Here is a 27309-nt window from a genome sequence, read left to right on the forward strand (position 1 = left end):
GGGATATTTTCATGATTCAAATATAGCCCCAAAGAACATTAAAACAATTAAACCCACCCCGCTCCTGTAAAATAGTTCTGGGGTCTGAGAGCTCGCCACGTTGAACCCATGGACAAGATCACAGAAGCTATGGACTCAGTAGCTGCCACGTATGTACAAGGATAGGACTCTCCTCTCTCTGGTTGGCTGTCAGATTCTTCAACACTCGCAGAATACTAGAGAGAGAAAATAAGAAGAAAAAACAACGTAGAGGAAGAGAGGGAAGGAACGTCGCCGAGGATAGAAGCGAAATGGCAGCGATTGGGTCTGCTGCCGTCTCTCCGTCTTCCTCTTCGGCGCGCGCTTTCCCCGCCAGGAGGGCGTTGAAGGTCTTCGCCATGGCGCCCAAGAAGAAGGTCAGCAACGTATCGACAAGCGTTAGAGAGAGAGAGAGAAAGAAGCGATGCAGAATTGAGGAGAGAGAATGGTGATTGTGTTCAGAAGGGGTTAGAGCGAGAGAGAGAGAGAGAGAAGCGATGGAGAATTGAGGAGTGAGAGATGAATGGTGATTGTGTTGGAGAGGGTTAGAGAGAGAGAGAGAAGCGACGCGGAAATGAGGAGGGAGAGATGAATGGTGATTGTGTTGGAAAGGGTTAGAGCGAGAGAGAGAGAGAAGCGATGCAGAATTGAGGAGAGAGAGACGAATGGTGATTGTGTTGGAAAGGGTTAGAGAGAGAAAGGGACATCGAGTTGAGGGAGAGGGAGAGAGTGGAAGGGTGATTGAGTTGGGACGGGGTTAGAGAGAGAAAGGGACATCGAGTTGCGGGAGGGGGAAACAGAGGAGTGGCGATTGTGTTGAGAAGGGTTAGAGAGAGAAGGGACATCGAGTTGAGGGAGAGCAAGAGAGAGTGGAAGGGTGATTGTGTTGGGAAGGGTTAGAGAGAGAAAGGGACATCGAGTTGAGGGCGAGTGAGAGAGAGTGTTGGGAAGGGGTTAGAGAGAGAAAGGGACATTCAGTTGAGGGAGAGTGAGAGAGAGTGGAAGGGTGATTGAGTTGGAAAGGGGTTAGAGAGAGAAGGGACTTCTGTTGAGGGAGAGGGAGAGAGAGTGGAAGGGTGATTGAGTTGGGAAGGGGTTAGAGAGAGAAAGGGACATTGAGTTGAGGGAGAGGGAGAGAGATTGGAAGGGTGATTGAGTTCAGAAGGGTTAGAGAGAGAGGCGATGCAGAATTGAGGGAGTGAGAGAGTGTGGAAGGGTGATTTTGTTGAGAAGGGTTAGAGAGAGAAAGGGACATCAAGTTGAGGGAGAGTAAGAGAGATGGGAAGGGTGATTCTGTTGGAAAGGGGTTGGAGAGAGAAGGGGACATCGAGTTGAGGAAGAGAGAGAGAGAGTGGAAGGGTGATTGTGTTGGAAAGTATAAGAGAGAGAGAGAGAGATATTATGTCTAGAATGGTGGTTGTATTGAGAAGGGTTAAGAGAGAAAGAAAGTTGAAGTCTGGAATAATGGTTGTATTAAAATGGGTTAGAGAGATAGAGAGAGTCTGGAATGATGGTTGTATTGAAATGGGTTAGAGAGAGAGATAGTCTGGAATGATGGTTGTATTCGGAAGGGTTAGAAAGAGAGATGAAGTCTGAAATGATGGTTGTCTTGAGAAGTGTTAGAGAGAGTTATTATTTCTGTAATGGTGGTTGTATTGAGAAGGGTTAGAGAGAGAGATTATGTCTGGAATGATGGTTGTATTGAGAAGGGTTAGAGAGAGAGATTATGTCTAGAATGGTGGTTACTTTGAGAAAAGTTAGAGAGAGAGAGATGAAGTCTGGATGATGGTTGTATTCAGAAGGCTAGAGAGAGAAGATACATCGAATTGAGGGGGAGTAAGAGAGAGTGGAATAGTGATTATGTTGGAGAGGGTTAGAGAGAGAAGGGACGTCGAATTTAGGAAGGGTGAGAAAGAGTGGAATGATGGCTGTGTTGGAAGGGGTTAGAGAGAAAAGGGACATCGAGTTGAGGGAGGGTGAGAGGGAGTGGAATTGTGATTGTATGGAGGAGGGTTAGAGAGAGAAGGGTCATCGAATTAGGGAGAAAGGGAGAGAAAGTGGAATGGTTTCTGTGTTGGAAGGGGTTAGAGAGAGAAAGGGACATCCAATTGAGGGAGAAAGGGAGAGAAAGTAGAACGGTGACTGTTTTGGAAGGGGTTAGAGAGAAATGGACATCAAATTGAGGGAGAAAGGGAGAGAAAGTGGAATGGTGACTGTGTTGGAAAGGGTTAGAGAGAGAAAGGGACATCGAATTGAGGGAGGGTGAGAGAGAGTGGAATGGCGAATGCCTTTGAACGGGTTAGAGAGAGAAGGACATGGAATTAGGGAGGGTGAGAGAGAGTGGAATGGTGCTTCTATTGAGAAAGGTTAGAGAAGCAGATTATATATGAAATGGTGGTTGTATAAAGAGAGAGAGAGAAGTGGAATTGTGGGAAGAACTGACAAGATTTGAGAGAAAGGGTTACTGTACTACATTATCTTTCTATAGTTGGGCTGTATTAATTCTTGATGTATCCTCTCGGACTTATCAACTTTAAACAGAGAATTTTCCAACGTTCTCGTCGAATTACCGTTACATTGTTTCTGCATGCAGGTGAACAGACTCGACGACGGGTGGAAGAAGCAGTGGTATGGGCAGGGCTTGTTTACGGAGGGCAGCGAGGAGGTATCAGTGGACGTGTTCAAGAAGCTGGAGAAGAGAAAGGTGCTGAGCAATGTGGAAAAGGCTGGGCTTTTGTCTAAGGCAGAGGAGCTGGGCTTCACTCTATCTTCTATAGAGAAGCTGGGAGTCTTCTCAAAGGCAGAGGAGTTGGGCCTGTTGAGCTTGTTGGAGACCGCGGCGAGCTTTTCGCCGGCGGCGTTGGCCTCGGTGGCTTTGCCGTTGCTGGTGGCAGCGCTCGGCGTGGTGGTGCTGGTGCCGGATGACTCGGCGGCATTGGTGGCCGTGCAGAGTGTGCTGGCGGCAGCGCTGGCGACGGGCGCGGCTGCAGCGTTTGTGGCCTCTGTGCTGCTCTCTGGGCTTCAGGAGTCAGACTGAGATATCCTCTTCTTCTTTTTCTTCTCATTCTTCTATTTTGAATTGCTGTCTGTAGAAAGGAAGGTGGAAACAAAGAGGACAGGCTGGTTCTCCCTGAAGGACATGGTTTTTATGTTTTGAGTGTGTACCACTGTGCTAAAAATTATAGCTGATTGCAAAGTCTTTCAGGGCAGGGTGTTGACTTCCAAGAAGGCCGTGTCAGGTGTGATGGCAGCAGCTCTAGCGAGACGAGCGAGGAAAGGGTGTTTGTGGCCTTTGCGCTTCTCTCCGGGCATTAGGAGTCAGACTGAGATATCTTCTTTTCTTCTTCTCATTCTTCTATTTTAAATTGCTTTCTGTAGAAAGGAAGGTGGAAACAAAGAGGACAGGCTGGTTCTCCCTGAAGGACATGGTTGTTATGTTTTGAGTGCGTACCACTGTGCTAAAAGCTATAGCTGATTGCAACTTCTCTGCTCCCAGGATTTAAGTCTTGCTGGGCAGGAGTGGTGGCGGCAACTCTAGCTGCACGCGAGGCGATGGTGTTTGTAGCCTCTATGCTGCTCTCTGGGCTTCAGGACTAAGACTGAGATATCTTCTTCTTCGCATTCTATAGAATCGAAGGTGGAAACAAAGTGGACTGACTATTAAACAAAGTGGACTGACTATCGAGTGTCTGCAACTGTGCTATAAGCTATAGCTGACTTCAGAGGTGCCATGGTCCAATCCAATCCTTGGGTTTGTATCTGATTCCATGGTATCCTTCTCTTTGATCTAGGTAGGACCCCAAGATCATGAGAGAATTTGAAATGGATGGTGGTCATGAGAAGTAAAAGGAAGAGAAGAGACGAAAGAATCAACTATAGGAGGAAGATTTAGGATCATTCATAATGAAGTAATTATAGTTGGTGTGTCTTAGTGATGCTGGAAAGTAGGTTTATGTAGGTTGGAGCTGTTCATTGGCACAATTTGTTGATGCAGACGTTGACAGAGATGATTTGTCTTCTTAATTTTTCTCAATATGCCCCTTTAAGCACAAAAATGGCATTATATTGGGTTTGTCCCAAAGAAAATTGGATAAAGATTTTGTGAGACTACATGCAAATTAATCTTTGCTGGAGATGGAGATTCAAAGTTCATTTTATTTAACCACTTTTAAGGTGCTTTCCTCTTCTTGAAGCTCCTTCACCAACTCCTCGAGGGCAGGAGGACCTTCCTTGCGGTGCAAGGCACGACGATGTACGTCATCATACTCGCGGTTCAGGCCGTTGAGGAAGCCCATGAGCCGCAGAAGAAGCACATTCTGGAACGTCTTGGACGTCGGATCGTCGGGCGGTATGTAGTAATCCACTTCATCCCACATCTTCTTGTGGGCAAGTGCATATTCAGAGATCGTCAACGACCCCTGACGGAGATTGCTGGCCTGACTTGCAAGGGAATAAAGACGCCACCGGTCGCTTTCCCGGCCACAGAAGGAGCGCACCTGATCCCAGAAGCCTTTCACCGTTTTCTGATGCGGAAGACGGTCGCGGAAATCTGGAGCCAGGGTGTACGCATACATCCAGCCGAGGATGAACTGGTCCTCAACGTCCCACGCTGCATAATGTGGGTGGTCGACGGTAAGGGGGTCTTCAGTGCAATGCTTGAAGAGCTGGCGCGCCTTCAAGGTGGTCTCGACGAAGCGCATCCACTGGAGTAGATGGAAGCGGATGGAAGCGTAAGAGTGTCGTCTCCGGGACCGATGGAAGCGGATGAGCCACCTTGTAGGACAGTGGCTTCTCCAGGAAGTCGGTCTCGGTGAACGGCATGGTGCTGCTGCGGCGCTGCTACGGCAGTGCTGCGCGCGGCGTTTGCTGCGCGCTGCGGCGCGACGGCTGCTGCTGCGCGCGCGCGCGCGCGCTGGCCGGCGCGCGCTGCACCGGCTGCTGCAGCTGCTGTGTGCGCGCGCGGCGGCGCGGGCTGCGCTGCGTTGGCGCGGGCGGCTGCGGGCTGCGGCTGCTGTGGCGCGCGCGCGGGCTGCGGGCTGCGGCTGCTGTGCGTGCGCGGCGGCTGCGGGCTGCGGCTGCTGTGCGTGCACGGCGGCTGCGGCTGCGGCTGCTGTGGCGGCACGGCGCTGCGGGCTGCGGTTACTGTGCGCGCGCTGGCGCTGCGGCTGCGGTTGCTGTATGGCGGCGCGATAGGTGGGCGATGTCAAACCCTAGGGAAGGAGCTCTGGAGCTCTGATACCATGTTGGGGAAGAGAAGAAGAAGGTAATGACATAGTTTGAACAGAGTACATGTAAGGGTATATGTACCCTAAGAGGGAGAGAGGATAATAGGGCTAATGGGCTTATAGAATAGGGCCCATTAGCCCATGAGGGATAGTCTATCACTAACACTAACTAAGTTTTCTTTCTGCAAGGAAATACAGCATGCATGTAATTTCGATACTTAGATTTGTAGGAGTCACTCGACAACAAAAAATAAAGCAAAAAATAAGGGTGAATGGGTTTCACTTTAAGGAAAGTAAATGAGCTATATCAAAAAGGATAACGTGTATTTAACATATTTTGTTATCATGTCTCACATTGTTTCAATCAACTACCCATTTCATACTTTAGACATTAGAGAAAAATATAGAAAACATTTTGAACTGACATAAGCTGATTTTAGAATGGTGGCACACTATGTAAGCTTGACTGATGTAAGAAACAATAGAAAATTGAAGTATTGAGCTCTGTGTCGAGGGAATGGATAACCCCTCTTGCTCGGAGATGATTATTTTGGAGCTGTAAAATCGCACTCCCACATTCTATTATTCAAGAACAACTTTTGAGGATTGCCAAGGAGAAAAAAGAAGAAATAAAAGACTGAAGTCCCCATGGCCTGGAGATGATCTCTTAGGCACTTTACTTCCTCATCATATTCATCAAAAGACAAGTTTTTGACAATAGCTCAGGACAAAAAAGACGAAGAAAAAAAGACTGCATATTATCAGAATGAAATACCACAGATGACTAGCACAGCACATAAACAACAATCCGCAAAAAGAGCACCTGCTACCTTCTGCACAACGATCAGTACCTCCAAGAGTGTACCCACCTGATCCATCAAATCTCCTCCCTTCAGGCTTTTTTTCTCTCCTCTTCCAGCTCCACCTTTTTCCTTCAACATTCTTGTGTATACCAACCCAATCAAGAAAGCTAAATTGGTAAGTCCAACCATGTATATGGGTCCAAAACCGAAAATACTTTTCCCGGCATCAGAGACAGACACCCGACCACGCCATGAAAGTACGGTTAAGATTCCCACTGATATGGTGCAGAGCAAACGGAGGTTTTCCGTGGCTGATATCGAAGAAAATATTATCCGCGCATTGAAGACTAGCGGCTGCGCCCCAGATCTCGATGTTAGATTGGCAGAAGCTTCATCGTTTGTCAGGTGTGCGATGTCCCTATTTCTGAGAAGGGTAGTTGCTTCGTTGCTATTGAAACTTGGTCCATTATCCGTTAGTTCAATCTCAGTTGGAGTGTCTGACTTGATTTCCGCTGGTAATGATAATTGTATAAAACACATGCACAATCAAGAAAAAACTATAAAACAAGTAAACCATCGAAGAAAATTAATTTCATCAGCGATAATTAAACCAAAAATATAGAAAAAAATCACAGAAGCACGACTTTAATATCCATGGGAAGAAAAAAATTGAAGACAGTGGTAAAAGATAGAGGAACAGTTAAACAAATTTTGGCGATGTTATCCAGATGTTTTCTTCTTGATCAACCCTATTGGTCAAGGAAGTTATTCTGATGGTATGCCACTAGGATATTTCTCGTACTTTCAACTCCATAATTGTATTCCAGGCAGAATACAACATCCTTATGCATCCATTCCCAACTCGGCAAGGTTAAAAAGAAAGGAGAGGAAGCAGAACCAAGTTAAGATGAAACTGACCAACCTGTTCTCGTTGCGCCAATGATCTTACATTTCCATAGGAATGGTAACTACGTATCTTTTCAATTTCCATTCAAGAATTCTATTTATTTCTGCACCCTCTCTTTGGAACCTCAAACAAAAATGAAGGGGATTAATCCCTTTTCTTAGTAACACATGCAAAATTTGACACTGTAATAAAGGGATAATGTTAACCCCGCGAATATTTAAAACTGCTAGGAACCTAGATATTAAAACTGCTGCAAAAATTTTCAAGATAATGATATATGAACCAGTATAACTCCACTCTGAACTCAGAAAAAGCAATTAATGACCAGATAAATCGTTAATAGTCCCACCAATGTTTAAATATTCCCATCCTCTCATGTTTGTGAGGTTGACACCAAAAGTAGCATGTCATCGATGACACGCATGTTGATGAAAATATGTTGGGTTCAAGCGTTTACCAATTGTGCAAAAAGCTATAGCTAGGATGCCACTTTTCATCTTTAAGCAGGATGTTCAACACTCCCCACAACATTTGCGGCTGGTCTATTTATGGCCCAAGCATGCAGTGTGTTCCTTCTGGGATTGGAACCTGCAACCTGACTCTGATACCATGTTGCAGTGTGTCTATGATTTTCTCGTTCTGGAAATCATACTTGGTTGAAATCCTTTGGCAAGTTTGACTCTCCAACTTTAATGCTTCTTCAGCTCTTTGCTCTGACGTGTCATTTCGCAGGCTGTGCATGCGCATTTGAATCCTGACAACTTAAGAACACACTTTCCACCTTTAGAAAGTTTGCAGAGTTGACAAGGACAAGTTAGATGAGCCTGCTAGGATCATAGATGACCACATCATTTGAAGTGAGGAGGCAGCCTAGCCTTCAGTCTAAGAAGTCGACCAAGGGCTCCCTTTTTTCTCCATGTCACTCAATCTTTGCAGAGTCTCATCCTCTCGATAGAGTGGGACAAGACGAACAGCCGAGTCAATGACAACGCCAGCCAACCCTTATAGATCGTAATCATTGCCGACGAGGAGAGATATGGCTATCAGGTGCCGTCTCTTCGGACCCAGCATAGATTCGATGTCTGATATGTTGTAGCATTCAAAAGGCTCTCTGGAGTCGGAGGTTATGCATTTGATCACAGGCTTGACCCCAATGAGAAAGACATCACTATCTGACGTAATGCAGAAGTCCACATCACCATCCTCATTCAATCGAGCACATAAAGCTTCAGCCTCATCACTTGCTCTCACAACCAGCATGCCCATCACTTCAAGCAGCTCCACACACTCCTGGACACATTTGACAAAGAACGAGTTCCCATTAGCTTGAGGACTTTGTTCATTGTCACTCCGAGGAAGATTTATAGCAAAAGCAAAGGGATTGAGTCCTGATGCCCTGCAAAAGCGTTCGATCCTTGCCTGAGACTTCAAAAGCGGTGCTCCCCCACTAGCCACAAACAACGGATAAGCTCCCATCGTGAAGGTGGCATCGTGTTGTCTGGCACTTTCCAAAGGATGAGATTTTGCAAAGATTGAGTGAAATGGATAAAAAAAAGAGCCCTTGGTTGACTTCTCAGACCCCCCCAGGCTAGGCTGCCACATCACTGCGTCGATGTGGTCATTCGGGTTCCAAGAGCGCTCATCTAACGTATCCTCGTCACCTCTGCGAAGTTTCTAAAGATAGAAAGTATGTTCTTAAGTTTTCGGGATTCAAATGCGCATGCACAGCCTGCGAAAAGGCAAGTCAGAGCAAAGAGCTGAAGAAACAAGAAAGTTGGAGAGTCAGAATTTGCCAAAGGATTTCAACCGAGCATAATTTCCAAAAAATAAAATCATGGGTATTTTGTTAAATAGCTGTTCTAAGGGATTAGAACTCACGCCGGGAAACCCCATGTACTTAGCAGGCACATACATTAACCACTCTGATAGTGCGACTGTTCAGCTTTAACCAGGATATTCTACTTCAACACTCCCCAACAACACCTGGTGTTATTTATGGCCCAAGTGTGCAGTGTGTTTTTTCTGGGATTTTAACCTGCAACCTGGCTCTGATACCATGTTGGATTCACGCAAGGTACTTTCATCTTTGTGCAGGATGACGTATTTCAACAAAATACCATCAAAAGTATCATTCATATCCATAAAAGTGCAAAAAAAAAAAGAAAATGAAATTAAACGGAGTTACTACGTTTCTAATTTGATCTACTGTTAGAAAAATGGATCAGTTTATCGAAAAATATTCAACTGAATGGTAACACTTTGTCCATGAAATATCTACATCTGATAAATACAGTAATCAGACATCTATATGATTCACACTTAACCAAAGGTAATGGAACATGTGAACTCCATCTTTCAAGACCTCTAAGGACCTCTAAATTCTTAACTAAAGCTAAGAAATCATCGTCATGTGAAGCAAATTTTCGGCAAATATTGCACCGTCAGAGCTGGGCAATTTCTATAATGGACGTGGGCGAGGATCTCATTCATTATCCCAGCAACCAGAGACAAATCCAACAGTTTAAACAACCAACCCCAGTATAAGAAATACGGATTCGGGAAATTTTTCTGGAGGTATAACGAATATATTTCAACTAATATAATAGAATTTGAAATCAAATCAGTAAAACTCTGAGAGAATATGCCTAATTTCCAAAACTGAGGGTTACCAGCAACAGAAACCCCTTCATCTTGGGGAGGAGGTAAAGATCGAGTCTGGCCGGTGATGAAAGCGAGGCGATCTGATCCACGCTCGAGGATTTTCCTCCTCCGAGCCTCGCGCGCGCTCTCCGTTGCCATCTCTTTCTCTCTCTCTGTCTCTCTCTCTCTTGCATATATAGTGAGTTTGGGTTACGTAAAATAAAAAAAACAATAGGGTTCAAAGGATAATTTATAGAATATTTTAAAATGCAATTAGAACGCGCTCAGACGTAGTATTTTTTATAGAGTATATCCAAAATCAAATTTTATTATAAGATTTAGTCTGTATCTGTAATCTCTGTTCATAATAAGTATAATTTTCTCATATTATGCCGAGCACGCCTACTTCCATAATTTAACACATATTTAATGAAATAATTAATGTTATTATTTATTTCATACATATTCTTATTATGCATGCATAAACATAGGGGTTCTTAATGCCAGTCGTAGTTAAAGATTGGGCTAGTATTAATAATATTAGATGTGTCAAATGTAGAGATCATTCAGATTAAGGCAAATGTAGGTAGAGTCAACCCTGATTACACGAACATGTAGCCATTGTATTGTCAAGTAGATGGCTAATCTAGACTGTTCAATCCTGATCGGATAGTAATATTTTTTCATATATGTTTGGGTTTTCCAACCCCTTTCAATATTCCCAAGTAATAGAATCTGTGGATTGGTATAATACCATTTAAATAAGTTTAAATGGTAGTATACTAAACTCTCCATCAATTTGGTTCATGTTGTGGTTGTGCAAGTGGTTAGGATGTGATTACACTTTCGCTACATAAGAGGAGGCAACTCAAGAAAGATGATGTGATGAAGTCCTTGGCCAGAGCTAAGGAATATCAATGAAGAGTAATCGGATGATTCTTCGATGTATCAGTACTAAATCAGATGATTGATAGGGTATGATGGTTGATCATACCCTTAGTTATCCAAGGAGCATCAAGTTGGTGAGTCATTTTACATACACGATAACTGATGATGGTACCTATTCCACTAGAGAGTAATATACTCCTTTATATCTTTTAGAGCACGATGTGCGTCTAGACACCCCATGGGCTATAAACTCAACCTATCGATTGGGATAAATTAATCCTTGATTAATTAATATTTATGTTGATATAAATAACATTGGTCAATTAAGGTTATTAGGCCATTATAATCATTAGCTACATTAATGCATGGACCTAGAGGGTTACATGATTTATTTCGACGTTGGCAGATATACCTAAAGCTCAAGGGTTTTATGAAAACACCCCTTTAAATGTAAATAGGAAAAAGCACTGAAAAGTTTTCAACCCGGCCTTTGTTCTTCAAGTGCCCATCTTTGTTCGCCCTTCTCTCCTTGGATGCCATCAATCCCAATGAAATTTCAACTACAATTAAAAAATGGTGGACAAATGATGGGACTCATCAAGATGATATAGGAGGTCTCATTTGATGTTGGATCGCTTGGATACGTCTAACGATTGATTAATTGAACAGCTCAACATGAATCGCTTGAGGAACTGAAAATTTCTAGATCCCATCCAGCAAAGGTGATTCCATCAGTATTCTTCAAATAGTTCTATAGAATTGTTACGATTATATTTTGCTTTCCATTGTGTAAATAATTAAAGAATCTAGTCTATCACAGTCTCAAAACCCACCACAAATCTTATTTCATTGGCATCAGAACACAAAGAATAGGACACGATGAGAGTTTTATCTTATTGTTTTTAACACAATATTTTTATAAGGTTAGATTTTTGTAAGAACACCTACAAAATCAACAACTAACCTAAAAGTTACCATTTATAATTCCACCTTGTACTTTTATTCAATGTCTTGGATCATATTTATCTCAATGTACTTAATAATATTTTACTTAGGACTTACATAGTAACTACTTAACCAATCAAACTCTAAGTTTTAAGGAAATACATGACCTTCTATTACTCAAACACTTTTGTAACTAGGACACCGTATACTTAATACATACCCCCTCTAAATAGGTCTGGCAACTTTTTCTTATCGATGAATATTTATCAAAACACCTTAGTCATTAGCTGAATGACCGTTGACTTAGAATGCCCAAAAAATGGCTTCACAATAAATATTTTGATTTTATAACGAAAAAAAATCCAATATCAGGCAACTAAAATGGACAATTTATAAAGATACCATAGCCAACTAATTTGATATCTTCCTTGCTCTTTCTTTCAGTTGTACTTGATAGATAGTAACGAAATTCTAAATGCTTTGTTTTTTCTCTGATCACTGTAATTTTATAAAACAATTAGTTTGCTTCCATTTATGTAAAAGTATCTCATAATTAAAATAGATATTTTTTTGGTGTCAATTGATAAAAAAAGATAACACAGTAGTATCTTTATAACTACTAATGATAACTGACGTAATATAATTTAGTGGCTACCTATGTATCTAGCACAGCTAAAATAGAGTTTATAAAAAATAAAGTGGCTCCTCTTCCATAAGAAAATATCACTGATTTTGATAACCAATGACATTACATATGTTGATGCACACACTATCATCTAATGATGGAGTCAGCTCTTTGACTGAACTTGAAATTTACAAAAAAAATTATTTTACAGGAAAAAAGAGTGGATTTTTGTTCCATTAAAAACAGGGGTAGGGATGGTTTGATCAAGAACATTGGGCAGTTGCGTGGCCGTTGCGCAGAGGTTTGAAATTTTGAACTGCCATGAACACATCCCACTTGATGTTTACCCTGCTGACTAAACAGGATATGTGGTGGAGCAGATGTCTGGTTCTAGTGAGTTGACTATATCAAAAAATATTACATTGAAAACATTATTCACATGGGTGGGTGCTAACATTATTTTGTTTATTGAGGCTCAGGATGCAAAAATTCATACCACATATTTTTCACTAAATATAATGAATAAGGTCTTCAGCAGGGCATCTCGTCCTACGCCCTCACATGTCACTATAGTGTTGAGGTTGGTGGTTCAAATATCTGCCCAAAGTTTTATCCATCCACTGTCCCAAGAGTTTGGGACAGTCAGAAATTTTCCCAGAGATTGCACGATCATTCCTAACTAGGGAATAGATTATCTGATCATGGATTGGTTTAATCAGGTCTGATAGCCGTGAAAGGATCCATTGAAGCACATGTTGATCCATCTTCATTCAGTGAGATTTGATTAATTTGGTCTCACTAATAAAAATAATAATCAAAAGGTTGATCCGATCATACATTGCATGATCTGATCAATTGAATTTCTAGATCAGGGAATATTCAACATAGATTCCACCAAAATCTCTCAGTCCTAACCTTAAATCTTGATATTAATTGATGTATTATACTTTACTGACAAAACCTTAGTTTTTTGGCTAAAGTGGTATTTTTCAAAAGAATAATATTTGGGTGAAAGAACAGAATGATCGAGATTTTTTTTATTAATCGGATATTTATAATTTACTAAACGGGAGAAAGATGGAGAATTTTTTATTTGGCTTCCGAAGAATTCACCTCTTTAGAAAGAAAGAAATATAAAGAGAAATCAAATGAGAGTGAGAGATGAACAGAAGTCCAGAGGGAATGAGAGATGAAGAGAAATTAACAGAGAGTAATTATTAGATAAGAGAAACTAGAAGTGACAGAGAAAGAGGGAGAGAGTGTGAGAGAGAGAAAGAGAGAACGTGTGCGTGACGGAGAGAGAAAAAGAGGGAGAGAGAGAGGGAGAGTGGGAGAGAGAGGGATAAAGGGGGGAGGGGGGGAAAGAGAAGGAGAGGGTGAAAGAGGGGAAGAGAGAGAAGTAGAGAAAGAGAGAGAGAGAGGGAAAAAGATGGAGTGGTAGAGTGAGAGGGAGAGGGAGGGAGAAAGAGAGAGAAAAGAGGGAGTGGTAGAGAGAGAGGGATAAAGAGGGGGTGAAAGGGTGGAAGAGAGAGAAGTAGAGAGAGAGAGAGAGAAAAGATGGAGTGGTAGAGTGGAGGGAGAGTGGGAGAGAGAGGGAGAAAGAGGGGGAGAGAAAGAGGGGAAGAGAGAGAAGTAGAGAGACGGAGAGAGAAAAAGAGGGAGAATGGGAGAGAGGGAGAAAGAGGAGGAGAGAGAAGGCGAGAAAGATAGATAAAAAAGAGGGAGTGGTAAAGTGAGAGGGAGAGTGGGAGAGAGATGGAGAAAGTGGGGGAGAGAGAGTAGAGAAAGAGAGAGGGGAAAGAGGGGAAGAGAGAGAAGTAGAGAGAGAGAGTGGGAGAGAGGGAGAAAGAGGAGAGAGAGGAGAGGAAGAGAGATAAAATAGAGAGTGGTAGAAAGAGAGGGAGAAAGAGGGGGAGAGAGAGGAGAGAAATAGACTTGGGAAAGAGGGGAAGAGAGAGGAGAAAAAAGGGAGAGAGAAAAAAGAGGGAGTGGTAGAGAGAGAGGGAGAAAGAGGAGAGAAAGAGAGATAAAAAAGAGGGAGTGGTAGAAAGAGAGGGAGAAAGAGGGGGAGAGAGAGGAGAGAAATAGAGTGGGGAAAGAGGGGAAGAGAGAGAAGGAGAGAAAAGGGAGAGAGAAAAAAGAGGGAATGGTAGAGAGAGAGGGAGAGTGTGAGAAAAGAGGGAGTGGTAGAGAGGGAGAGGGGGAGAGAGAGGGAGAAAGAGAGATAAAAAAGAGGGAGTGGTGCAAAGAGAGGGAGAAAGAGGGGGAGAGAGAGGAGAGAAATAGAGAGGGGAAAGAGAGGAAGAGAGAGAAGGAGAGAAAAGGGAGAGAGAAAAGAGGGAATGGTAGAGAGAGAGGGATAGTGTGAGAAAAGAGGGAGCGGTACAGAGAGAGAGGGAGAGTGTGAGAAAAGAGGGAGCGGTAGAGAGAGAGAGGGAGAGTGGGAGAGAGAGAGGGAGAAAGAGGAGGAGAGAGAGGAGAGAAAGAGAGATAAACAGAGGGAGTGGTAGAGAGAGAGGGAGAAAGAGGGGGAGAGAGAGGAGAGAGAGAGAGCGTGGGGAAAGAGAGGAAGAAAGAGAAGGAGAGAAAGGGAGAGACAAAAAAGAGGGAGTGGCAAAGAGAGAGAGGGAGAGTGTGAGAGAAAAGAGGGAGCGGTAGAGAGAGAGGTTGAGTGTGAGAGAAAAGAGGGAGTGGTAGAGAGAGAGGGAGAGTGTGAGAGAAAAAGAGGGAGTGGTAGAGAGAGAGGGAGAGTGTGAGAGAAAAAGAGGGAGTGGTAGAGAGAGAGGGAGAGTGTGGGAGAAAGAGGAAGTGGTATAGAAAGAGGGAGAGAAAAAAGGGAGAGAGGGAGTAAGAGAAGATAGAGAAAGAGAGAGAGAGAAAAAGGAGGAGAGAGTAAGAGAAGATAGAGAAAGAGAGAGAGAGAGAAGGCGGAAAGAGTAAGAGAAGATAGAGAAATGGAGAGAGAGAGAGTAAGAGAAGATAGAGAAAGGGAGAGAGAGAGAGAGAGTAAGAGAAGATAGAGAAAGGGAGAGAAAGAGTAAGAGAAGATACAGAGAGAGGGGGGAGAGAGAAAGAGTAGATAGAGAGAGAGGGGTGAGTAAGTAAGAGAAGATAGAGAAAGAGGGAGGAAGAGAGTGGAGATAGAGAAAGAGTGAGAGAGAGAGAAGGGGAAGAGAGAAAGTGGGAGATAGAGAAAGAGGGAGAGAGAACAGGGGAGAGAGAGACAGTGAAAGTGAAAGAGGGAGAGAGAGAGAGAGAGAGAAAAGAGGGAGTGACAAAGAGAGAGAGGGAGAGTGTGAGAGAAAAGAGGGAGCGGTAGAGAGAGAGGGTGAGTGTGAGAGAAAAGAGGGAGTGGTAGAGAGAGAGGGAGAGTGTGAGAGAAAAAGAGGGAGTGGTAGAGAGAGAGGGAGAGTGTGGGAGAAAGAGGAAGTGGTATAGAAAGAGGGTAGTGAGAGAGAGAGAGAGAGGGAGAGAAAACAGGGGAGAGAGGGAGTAAGAGAAGATAGAGAAAGAGAGAGAGAGAGAAGGGGGAGAGAGAAAGAGAAGATAGAGAAAGAGAGAGAGAGAAGGGGGAGAGAGTAAGAGAAGATAGAGAAATGGAGAGAGAGAGTAAGAGAAGATAGAGAAATGGAGAGAGAGAGAGTAAGAGAAGATAGAGAAAGGGAGAGAGAGAGAGAGAGTAAGGGAAGATAGAGAAAGGGAGAGAAAGAGTAAGAGAAGATACAGAGAGAGGGGGGAGAGAGAAAGAGTAGATAGAGAGAGAGGGGTGAGTAAGTAAGAGAAGATAGAGAAAGAGGGAGGAAGAGAGTGGAGATAGAGAAAGAGTGAGAGAGAGAGAAGGGGAAGAGAGAAAGTGGGAGATAGAGAAAGAGGGAGAGAGAACAGGGGAGAGAGAGACAGTGAAAGTGAAAGAGGGAGAGAGAGAGAGAGAGAAAGTGGGAGATAGAGAAAGAGGGATAGAGAATAGGGGGGAGAGAGTGAGAGAGAGAGAGAGATAGAGCAAGAGGGAGAGAGAGAGATAGATAGAGAGAAGGGTGGAGAGAGAGGAAGAGAGAGTGAGAGAGATAGAGAGAGAGAAAGAGGGAGAGGAGGGAGAGAGGGAGGGAGAGAGAGAGAGAGAGGGAGAGCAAGAGGGAGAGACAAGGGTGGAGAGAGAGAAAGAGAGTGAGAGATAGAGAGAGAATGGTGGAGAGAGAGAAACAGGGAGAGAGAAGTGTGGAGAGAGAAAGAGGGAGAGAAGGAGGGAGAGAGATAGAGAGAGAGAGAAAGATGGAGAGAGGGAGGGAGAGAGAGATAGAGAGAGATAGAGGGGGAGAGAAGGGTGGAGAGAGAGAAAGAGAGTGAGAGATAGAGAGAGAATGGTGGAGAGAGGGAAACAGGGAGAGAGAAGTGTGGAGAGAGAGAAAGAGAGTGAGAGAGATAGAGAGAGAATGGGGGAGAGAGAGAAACAGGGAGAGAAAAGGGTGGAGAGAGAGAGAGTGTGAGAAAGAAGGAGAGACAGAAAGAGAGAAAGAAAGAGAGAACCAGGGAGAGAGAAGGGTAGAGAGAGAAAGAGAGAGTGAGAGAGTAAAAAAGAGGGAGAAGGGGAGAGAGAGAGAAAAAAAAAGAGGGAGAAGGGGAGAGAGAGAGAAAAAAAGAGGTAGAAGGGAAGAGAGAGAGAGAAAAAGGGAGAAGGGGAGAGAGAGAGTGAGAGAGAGAGGGAGGAAGAGAGAGAGAGAGATCAGAAGTTGGAGAGGTGTGCTGGAGCTTCAGTGAGAGAGAAGAGGGGGGGAAATTGTCATGGATAGGGAGATCGGCGAGGAAGAGGGTGCGGAGAAAGCCATGGCGGAGGAGGCGCTGGGCTCGACCTTGACGATGAAGAAGGTGGCCGCCGCGAAGCAGTTCATCGAGAACCACTACAGGAATCAGAGGAAGAATCTGCAAGAGCGCAGAGAACGGTAACCAACTCGATTTCTTCTTTTTCTTTTCCTGATTTCCGATTCCGTTCCTGATCTCGACGTCAGATCTCGCTGAGATCGACTCCGGGGGGTTAAATTCTAAACGAACGAGGTCAAAAATTGACGAAAACCTACCGAAAGAATTCGGATCAAAAGTTTTTGAGACGATTCTGGAACGCGTGGTTCCCTCGAATCTAAACTTGATGCGGCTAGTGATTACTTGTATGTTGGGCTCACAATCATGGTGAACACAGTTCTTGACTTGTATTGACTTCTTTTGGAACCTCGTGATGTGCTCATAGTGCTTGAATTTCGGATCGCATATGCTTCTCTGCAATATTTTAAACTGAAATAAAGTTTTGGCTGGGGTGAAGTATCACTGGCATTAATTTGTCAAAAATGTTCTTCCTAGAAGAATCTGCTAGATCGCGGCGTGCGGTAAAGAACTGGATTTCGGCTTTTTTCTTTTCCGATCTCTCTAGATTTTGGTTTTCGCGCCAGATCTCGCCTTCAGATCAAGTGCTTTTTGATTGTAATTCTATACGGGTTAATTTGGTTAAAGATGTAACGAACAAAGGGAAGCAAGGAAGAATACCTACCGAAAGAATTGATTATCCGAACTTGATACGGCCACTAATGACTTGCTTGTAGAACTCACAACCATGCTGGCTACAGTTCTTTATTGGAACCACTCGGTATTATCGTATTGCTTAAATTTCGGATCATATATAATTGTTTTCTATATTCTATTGAAATAATGTTTGTGCCGGGGTGAAGTATTAATGTCATTGAATTTTCAAAAAAAAACTTCCTAGAGTCCATTAGAACATTCTTCTTTTAGCGGTGAGAGGTCTTTTCGAAATAAAGAATCATTGTGAGCAACTTTTGCAAACGATGGCTTCAGTTTTTCTTCCTTTTTGATGTGATCATCCAAGGCTAGAAATTTTTCTACGTGCTCTCTTTGGTACTGTTTATGTTTAATGACAATATTAATTATTTATCAACTCTTTTGTCCCTTGCTATTTATCCAGACGGTGGGTTTTAGAAAGGAAATTAGCATCCTCAGATGTCCCCCAAGAAGAACAGATCAATTTGATAAAGGACTTGGAGCGGAAGGAGACAGAATTCATGCGTTTAAAAAGGCACAAGATCTGTGTAGATGATTTTGAGCTCTTAACCATAATTGGGAGAGGTGCCTTTGGAGAGGTGAGTATTATATAATGTTTTCTAGTCTAAGTTTGCTCATATTATTTCATTCGTTGCGATGAGGAGAAATCCAATAAGTGGTACGCGTGGCAGGTGAGGCTCTGTCGTGAGAAAGCAACAGGGAATGTATACGCAATGAAAAAGCTCAAGAAGTCTGACATGGTTAGCAAGGGCCAGGTGATGCTCTACACCTTTCCATTAAGAGCCAATCTTTAACCTTCTCCTCTCGTTAAATAAAATTATACGGAGAAACCAATGTCTGGGTGTTGATGCTTTGTTTTTGGTGCTCACAACCATGTTTCTGGTGAACTCCAACACCCGCTTTATTAAATTTTTGTCGGCTTTCATAGTTATGGATAAGCCCGTCATTGTACTCTCATGTATTTTTTTTGGGCTTCAGAAACAATCTATTATGTTTCTCTGCTCCGGAGCGATACCCATAAAAGGAGGCAAAAGCCCCTTGAGAAAAGATGAGGGTGGCGCCGTCCTAGAGAGAGAGTGATCATCAACAGATAACCAAAAGAAATAAATAAATCAACATGAGAAAATGGAATGGGATACATGAGGCTGATGTCTAACCTTACATATAGGGTAGATCATGAAGCAATAAAAGAGAGAAAGAATGGCAGAAGCAGGTCCTACAAGTGAGAACAAAAGGGGGTTATGATTGGCCCAGTAGGAGAGAGAGAAGCCTATTTGAAAGAAATAATCGATTGTTTTTTCTTCTCTGGAGTTATAATCATTATACATCTGGATTCAAGTAGAAATCAATTTCTCTTTTATATATTATCCGAGTGAACATGAGAAAGATTTCCTATCTTTAAAAGATTTCTTAATCTGATTATTGATTCAGTGAAATAGTTTTATGACTGGCCAGCGCAGCTTTCATGTAGACTCAGAATCTTTGTTTCGAAAAAAGGCTAAAAAACCTTGGCAACCTGAAAAGTCATCTGAAAAGTTATAATACCGAACGATTGAATGTTATAAAGAAAAAAAAAAAGAAATGGGCACAAATCTTTCTGTAGAATAATTGTCATGAAATGCATTCTTTTTTCAAATTCAGCAAATTTCTGTCTTAATCCTTCAAGTGCTAGGCGTAACTCCTGCACATGGTCTACTTCTCCTGGCCTTCGTTGTATTGTTCTTCTGGTTGAGCAACCAGGATATCTATTTATACCCGTTTTTTTATATTTTACTGGCTATTTATTTGTCTCATGATTTTATCATGGCCTTAGGTTGAGCATGTCAAAGCAGAACGGAATTTGCTAGCCGAAGTTGCAAGTCATTGCATTGTTAAGCTCTACTACTCATTTCAAGATGCTGAATACTTGTATCTCGTTATGGAATATCTTCCTGGGGGTGACATGATGACACTGCTCATGAGAGAAGACACTTTAACCGAAAGTGTGGCCAGATTCTACATTGCGGAATGCATTCTAGCAATAGAATCCATTCACATACATCACTACATACACAGGTAATTGTATCTTCAATGATTAAATATTTCAAGAATTATTTTTTTAAAAAAATCAGTTTCAAGAAATAAGTTTCTTTAAGGGTTGTACATGCTTTACAGAGACATCAAGCCTGACAACTTGCTATTAGACAAGAATGGGCACTTGAAGCTTTCAGACTTCGGGTTTTGTAAACCGCTTGACTGCAGAGCGTTGTCTACTCTAAACGAAAATGAGCCGATGGGGGATGATAACTTGATGGAAATAGACGTCAGCATTTCAAGTGCTGGCGATGGCCGCAGTTGGCGGAACCCTCGTGAACAGCTTCAACATTGGCAGATGAACAGACGAAAACTGGTATGATCAGATTTCCGTTGTAACTCGCTTTCTTTCAGTGCTTCTGTTTATGTTTATGGAATTCAAAACCTTCCCTTCTATTTGTTTTCCAGGCATTCTCAACTGTAGGAACGCCAGATTACATGGCCCCAGAAGTTCTGCTGAAGAGAGGCTATGGCATGGAGTGTGACTGGTTTGTCGTTTACTGTGCTTAAGTAGCTTTAATGATGGCTGGTCTTTGGATTTGTATCTTGGATAATTGTTCCATAAATAGCTTTAAGTGGAAGAGAATCAGAATTCATATTTTTATACCTCTATCATAATTGCATAGATGTCGTCATTGCCATAAGTGGAGTGGTTAGCATACAGTTCAAAGCTAATCGGGTAAAACTTTTTGAAGTTTTATCCCTTAAGTTAGCAACTAGTAAGTGGAGTTTTCTCTGCAGCTTCACCTCCTTTTTATCCTCAACGACTTTCATCCTGGTGTTATTGACTTGGAATATTCAAACAAACGGCGGCAGAAATTTCAAATGTTTGTTGGTTTTGAGAAAAAAGATTGTTTTTTTTATGATATAAGCCAGAAGTCTTTCTTTTCGGTTTTGAAGATTAATTTGACTTATTTTGTGTCTACATTCAATGACTTCTGCCTTGAAACCACATACGTTAAAAGGAGGCGGTTCCACATCATTCTCTCTTTTTCCCTAGAGTCTAGTTTTATTTCGAAGTGGCTTTTAATCTCCACTTTTTGAACGCAAACATTGCTTTCTGATGCGATCCTGATGAGGATGTATCAAAGGTACAAGACAATGAGAGAAAAAGAGGAAGAAATGGGCTAATCCCCTGAATAAGTACATTGTGAGGGTATTATACCATTATGCTGCGTATCACTTTCATCCTACTCCCATTGACTTAGAATATTAAAATAAAGGGCAACAAAAATTTTCAAACATCTCCTGGTATTGAGATTTAGGATTGTTTTGTTTTATGGTTAGAAGACTAAAGTCTTTGTTTTTGGGTTTCTTAAGATCTTTTTGAAATCTTCTGCGTCCACATTCGGTGACTATTCACTTTAAATTTCATTTGAAGGCACCTACTTGAAAGGAGACTCCACATCATTTTCTTTTTCTATAGATTATATTTCTATCACAGCAATCCAAATATTAATCTTATTAATCGTTGTGTTTTATTCTAAGTTGATGATTGATTGCAGGTGGTCATTAGGTGCAATCTTGTACGAAATGCTTGTTGGCTACCCACCATTTTACTCGGATGATCCACTGACCACATGCAGAAAGGTTTATATTACATTTCAAGTTTATATATGGATTTCTTCGATGTGTATTTCTGCTGAACTTAAACCATGTTTGAATGTTTACATAACTTGGACTTAATTGGCCATTGTTGAACGGTTGGAATTTGGTGGGACTTTTTAATTTTTCTTTTGTGTACAGTTGACTCTTTGAAATTATGCAAAACTAGTCCCACACAACAGAAGGGTTGTTTTTGAACAGTTAATAGTATCCAATTCAGATAATGTCGTTAATCATAAATGCGAAACATAGTGGAAGTAAGATTGTTGTGAACGAAAGGGAATTTGACTGTTATTGGTTCTATATCATATTCGTATTTTTTTTCTTTCCTTCTTTCCGTTATTCTCGATTGCACAACAAACATGCATCTTGGCCGGATCAGGTGGCAGTTAGCTGTTTTTCCTCCCTCTCTCTCTGCTACGATGGATCTATTACTATGACTGATAGATTTTTTTGTGGAGCCCGAAAAAATATCGCAATTCATATGAATAACTTAATTTGATTTCGTTTTATTGCCTTATTTTATTTTTTCTTCAAAAAAATTATCTTATTTGATTTATAGATACTTGAAGGTAACTTCTTATTCTTACATAACTTGTTATTTTTCAGATTGTGCATTGGAGACATCACTTGAGATTCCCAGAGGAGGCAAGGCTGAGCCCTGAAGCAAGGGATCTGATTCGTAGGTTACTTTGTGATGTTGACCATAGACTGGGAAATTGTGGAGCGAACCAAATAAAGGTAATACAGCACAAAATTTCTGCTCGTTATCTTAAAATCCATAGATTAGTTTCTACTGTTCTTGATTTTCAATTTTCCGGGCTCCTTTAAGAAGGAATATTGTAAATTTTCTATTTTTTGAAAGAAAAAAATAGAAAATTTACAATATTTCTAGCCCATTTGTAAATTTTCTTTCTGTAACCCGTTTCCAAACAAAACTTCTGGATGGTCCCTTAAGAATGATTATTTTTTTCTGCTCATCCTATTTGGCATCTGAGATGTCTGCCTAGCACAAACTTCGTAGATTAGTTCTACATTTTTTTCTTTTTTATTCTCTGGGCAGCTTTTGGAAGGATTGTAAATTTTCATCATGTGATGTGTTCGGAAAAAAAAATCTGGAAGACCACGTAAGAAACATTATTTAGTTTCTGCTCACCCTTGGTGGCATCTTAGGTATAGTTCTAGCATACGTTATCACCTCTTTTTCATAAGGATCCACCGATTAATAGAAATATTATTTATTTTCCATTTTCTGGGTATCTATCAGAATAAATATTATAACATTTCATCTTGTAAGTCCATTTTGTATAAATTGCTGGAGGGTCCTGATACCGTCACTGGTATCGGTTGATCAAGGTGTTGATCTAATAGCCAAATGTCGAAATCAATATTGAGTGTCAATGCCAGGAATCAACACTGGAGAGAATGAGATATAGAGAAGATGAGCGGTCATAGACCATGGATGAGATGGCCGGAAGATTGATACAATGAAGAGTGGAAATAGCTATCTCTCACCCTTCTGGTCGCGGAAGACTCCCCTGCTCCAGCCGCAGTTTGTGATGCCGATTTGGGAAATAACAACTTCATGCTCCCTCATGCCAGTCTGCCCTTTTATTTATAGTCGAGTCGCATGTGCGACTTGACTTAATGGGATCTCTTGGAGGCTTTTTTTTTTTTTAAACAAGGATCTCTTGGAGGCATATTGGCAGTACGTTCTTGAGAAGAATGTATCAGATCCCCGAAAAAACGTTGTTTAGTTTCTGCTCACCCTTGGTGGCATCTAAGATATGACGTTTGTTCTACGCAGATCCATTGAGTATTAGAAGTCTTCTTTATTTTCCATTGTCTAGGAATCTCTCAGAAGAAATAGTGAAAAATATCATCTTTTAAAGCATTCTCATACAAATTGCCATATAATAAAGAAACCATTCTTACCTCTTTTAAATACTGTAGAATGCCATCTCTTAAAGTGTTTTTGTACAAATCTTTTAGTTTCTGTTTCCCGTGGGAGGCATCTGAGTTTCATCATTCTCTTTCTTTTATGTTCTTCTCAATCAGGCTCACCCGTGGTTCAGAGGGGTTGAGTGGGACAATCTCTATGAATCTGAGGCAGCTTTTAAGCCAGAGGTCAATGGCGAACTAGATACGCAGAACTTCATGAAATTTAATGATGTAAGAGTTAATATTTAATTTTTATTTATGTATGCTTTTGAAAGCTTTCCTCATCGGCAATCCAATTGTGGACTCTCAAATCAATTCTTAATTATGATCATATTAAAAAAATTGAAATAGGAGATTTGCCATATTATCATGGATATTAAAGCTTGATTAACTTCACATATTGTACGGGCATTTTAACAGTCCCACGAACCATCACGGAAATAGTTTTCTTCAGGTACTTTCCTGTTTTCTGATGCTCTTTGCATTACCACATGTCAGGCTCCCTCTTTGCCAATGCGGTCAGCATCTGGATCCTCACGGAAGGTATGATCATGATTCCTTATATTTTAAAAAAGAACTATTAGTTATTTATCATAATTCTGATATCTAATGCGTAAAAGAAAATATTTAGGCCAAATATCTCAGAATTTTTTTTGGAATTTTCACCCAATTTTTTTTCCTCTGCAGTCAATGTTGACCCCCAAAGACCTGAGCTTTGTTGGATATACATACAAGAATTTTGACGCTGTCAAAGCCATGTATCAGTCATTGGGTTAGCTGATTTTTTTCTCTAAAGAGGCCCTCAGATTTTTTATTAATAATCTAGAACTTTTAGATGCCTGTGTCTCCATTATTAAAGACTCTGATCGGACTTATTTCGTCATCTATTTAAATTTGGATCATGTGTTCATTTTCCACAGAGCCAAAGAGAACATCGTCGCCTAGACGGCCCTCTATCGGCGCTATCTTTGGTACGCAGCCTCTCTCTTTCTTTCTGTCTTGATCTAAATCCTTCTCTTTCACCACCTCTATTTATTTCACTATCTTTCACAATTTTTTTTTATCTAAATCCATCTCTTTCACTACCTCTCTCTATTTCTTGAGCTCTCAATCACCATCCCTCTGTTTCTATCTAAAGCTGTTTATTTCACTACCTCTCCCTATTTATCTTTCTCCATACCAGTTTCTCTCACTCTCTCTATTGTCTTTCCATCAATCTCTTACTTTCTTTCACTGGCCTAATTTCGATTCCTCTCTTTCACTATTTATATCCATTTATTTAACTCCCTTGAACCATTTCTCTCCCAATCTTGAACTTAATCTGTCTCTTTCGCTACCTCTCTCTATTTCTCTTTCTCTCTCTAAACTGTTTCACTTCCTCTCTTTGTTTATTTAACTCTCTTTCGCCATCTCAATTTCTCGCTCGAACTAGCAGTTTTTATCTCTCTCATTCTTTCTTGATCTCTATTTATCTCTCTCTTTCTCTCTCTCTCTCTCTCTCTTGCCTCTGGCTCTGAAATAATGCTCATTTTGACAGGAGACAAGGCCACAGAGGGGCGAGAGAAGTCGCTGGGTGAAGAGAGAGAAGTCTCCATGCCACCAATTTCCTCTAATGATGCCATGTCGCCGTAGTCTGGGCCTCACCGAGATTACTCGAAAGGTACGAGTGAGAGTAGTATTGGGGAGGAATCTGCTTTTATCCTGGTTTCTCCCTTACTGCATCCTCTTAATCCAATGTTCCCTTCCTCGAAACTCGTCGTGAGATCCATCATGATGTGGAAGAGAGAGAGATAGAGGGGAGAGAGAGAGAGATAGAGAAAGAGCAGTCTGCCCAGGTGGACATGAGAAATTATGTCTTCTCTTGTGGTAGAATATGCTGTCAGCTGTCACATTAAGCTGAAAGACTAAATTACTCTGATCAAACAATGATGATGATGATGATGATGATGTATTATTTGTTATGTTGGAATTTTTCTATTGTAACATTCCCAAACACAATTGAGTCCACAAGGATTATTCCATTGATATTAGGACTAGCTAAATTCAAGCTTCAGTATTTTATTAACAAAGGGATCATCCTATATATACAATTGGTCTTACATGTGATTATCAGACGATAATTTTAACTATAGTGGGAGAAAGAAATAAAACAATGTCTGAGATTTAATATTTCTCATGAAATGGATATCAGGCTAGATTAGTCACAGCCTAATACAAGTTACAATAGTCAATTATAGTGGCTACTATGACTTCAAACTAAGTTTAGCATGTAATTTGCAAGTGCTACATAAGGGTGCCAGGATACCTTCCCTCAAGCGGAGGAATGTATGTCTTACAAGTTGAGCTTGTGTGGTAGACCTTCATGTTGGTCTCTGGAACAACCTTTGAGGTTTAGGAGTTCAGCCAGTTATTGCATAGTGGGGGTGTGGGAAATGTCGATGAGTTTGACTCAAGCTTATCTTTGATAAAATGGCAATCACTCTCTGTGACTTTGGTATCTTTGTGCTGCATAGATTTTTTATGACACTGAAGAGTAGTAAGTTTCATAAGAGAGAAAGCCAATTCATTGCAAATGCCTTGAATCCAAAGGGCTTCACAGATCCTCTTACCAAGAGTTCAGAATTCGAAACCACTACTAGATAAGGAGACACCCAAGCACTTATTGTGCAAGGTGACTACCGTTCTGCACAGAGGGGATCAGTATCACTTGCAAGCAATCTGTGATTCAGCTTAATCAGAGTCACAATAAACCTCAAGGCTTAAGTTCATTCAGCTTAAAATGTGAGGTTAAGACAAATGGTCCCCATTGACTAACATGCAATTTGGCAGGCCACCTATATAGGAGACACTTTAGCATGATGCATGTATTGGCTCTGTACATTCACAAAATAAAAAATATCAGGTAGTGTATGAGTTAGATGGATAAGTTTTTTGATAAAATGTCAATGGGTGAAACTATTATTGTCAGGTTCATTATTGTTTTGTTTTCATTTGAGGTTGGCTAGTGGAGGATTGGTAACTTACTGCTGACTTAAGGTAGCGATCCCCTTGGGGATGTTTCTAGTGACAATAATATCATTTGAGTAGATGATGAGAATTACTAAATCATATGAGGTTAAATGACAAATAAAAGGAATATGACCATTGTTTAATTGCTGATACTCAAGATGTTCCGTGGCCTGAGTAAACTACTCAAACCATTCCGAAGAGATTTAAATCCATATGTGTCTTCTGTAGCCGGCACCTGACCTTCAAGAATATTATATCCAGGGGGAGGCTTCAAGTAAACATCTCCATTTAGGCGATCATGTAAAAATTCATTTTTGACATCAAATAATAGAAATTATACATTATAATTTTTAGCTCAGAAAACAAGGATTTATGGCATTCATTTTTTCCACAGTTGCCATTATTTCAGTATAATCAAACTCAGTTTTGTGTATTGCCTTGTTTGACTAATCACATTTTATAATTTCACCATTTACCATCTGCATGATATTTAAGAATGTAGACCCAATGACATCAAGTTGGACATTTATCATGAGGACGAGGAGTGACTCCCGGGTCTAATAAGCATATAATACTACCATTTCATGGTTCATATCTTCCTTTTGCTGAGGTTAAGCAAGTGACTCCTGTACAGATTTGGATCTATTCATTTATTGAAGATTCATCAAGAATATTTTATGCAAAAGGGACACATTCTGATTTGTAAGCAGAATGCTCAGAGCAAAAGTAGTGCTGGTGTCTATTGGTATGCTACCATCCTAGGAAGAGACATTTTTCAGTGCACTATGAACTGGGTCTGCCCTGATAGATTGAGCAATGGAAGAAGTTGCCGGTATTTGAATTTGAGTCGGGGTAAAACGTCTTTTTTGGGTCATTGTGATTTCATTCGCCTAAATCAAATAAAATTTATAATTATAGAAAACTCACTCAAATATGTATAATATCAGTGAGGTACTATCTGCAAGGACAGGCCTCTAGAGGTGAATCTAATACTAAATTTCTGATAATGGAGAATTTCAGATGATCATAGGAGTAATTAAAGAGACTAATTTAAAGTTGAGTAAG

General features: G+C 41.2%; 3 protein-coding genes across 3 annotated transcripts; 2 read left to right on the forward strand and 1 right to left on the reverse strand.

The window, feature by feature from the left end:
• Positions 1-223: 223 nt before the first annotated feature.
• On the forward strand, positions 224-3227 carry LOC144700562 (transmembrane protein, putative (DUF1118)). The gene is made up of 2 exons (XM_078571998.1): positions 224-395; positions 2612-3227. The coding sequence occupies exons 1-2, from the start codon at positions 291-293 to the stop codon at positions 3053-3055; spliced, it is 549 nt and encodes a 182-aa protein (XP_078428124.1). The 5' UTR covers positions 224-290; the 3' UTR covers positions 3056-3227.
• A 2648-nt stretch (positions 3228-5875) lies between these two features.
• Positions 5876-9782, reverse strand: LOC144700563 (uncharacterized). The gene is made up of 2 exons (XM_078571999.1): positions 9623-9782; positions 5876-6558 (listed from the first exon to the last, which is right to left on the reverse strand). The coding sequence occupies exons 1-2, from the start codon at positions 9750-9752 to the stop codon at positions 6005-6007; spliced, it is 684 nt and encodes a 227-aa protein (XP_078428125.1). The 5' UTR covers positions 9753-9782; the 3' UTR covers positions 5876-6004.
• A 6905-nt stretch (positions 9783-16687) lies between these two features.
• LOC144700565 (AGC (cAMP-dependent, cGMP-dependent and protein kinase C) kinase family protein) lies at positions 16688-25204 on the forward strand. Its single transcript, XM_078572000.1, has 13 exons — positions 16688-16988; positions 18020-18194; positions 18288-18371; positions 19430-19671; positions 19771-20005; positions 20098-20177; positions 21195-21279; positions 21904-22035; positions 23353-23466; positions 23734-23778; positions 23923-24007; positions 24156-24206; positions 24773-25204. The coding sequence occupies exons 1-13, from the start codon at positions 16831-16833 to the stop codon at positions 24865-24867; spliced, it is 1581 nt and encodes a 526-aa protein (XP_078428126.1). The 5' UTR covers positions 16688-16830; the 3' UTR covers positions 24868-25204.
• Positions 25205-27309: the final 2105 nt, after the last annotated feature.

This window comes from Wolffia australiana, chromosome 3, assembly GCF_029677425.1.
Source record: "Wolffia australiana isolate 7733 chromosome 3, ASM2967742v1".
Taxonomy (NCBI): Eukaryota; Viridiplantae; Streptophyta; class Magnoliopsida; order Alismatales; family Araceae; genus Wolffia; species Wolffia australiana.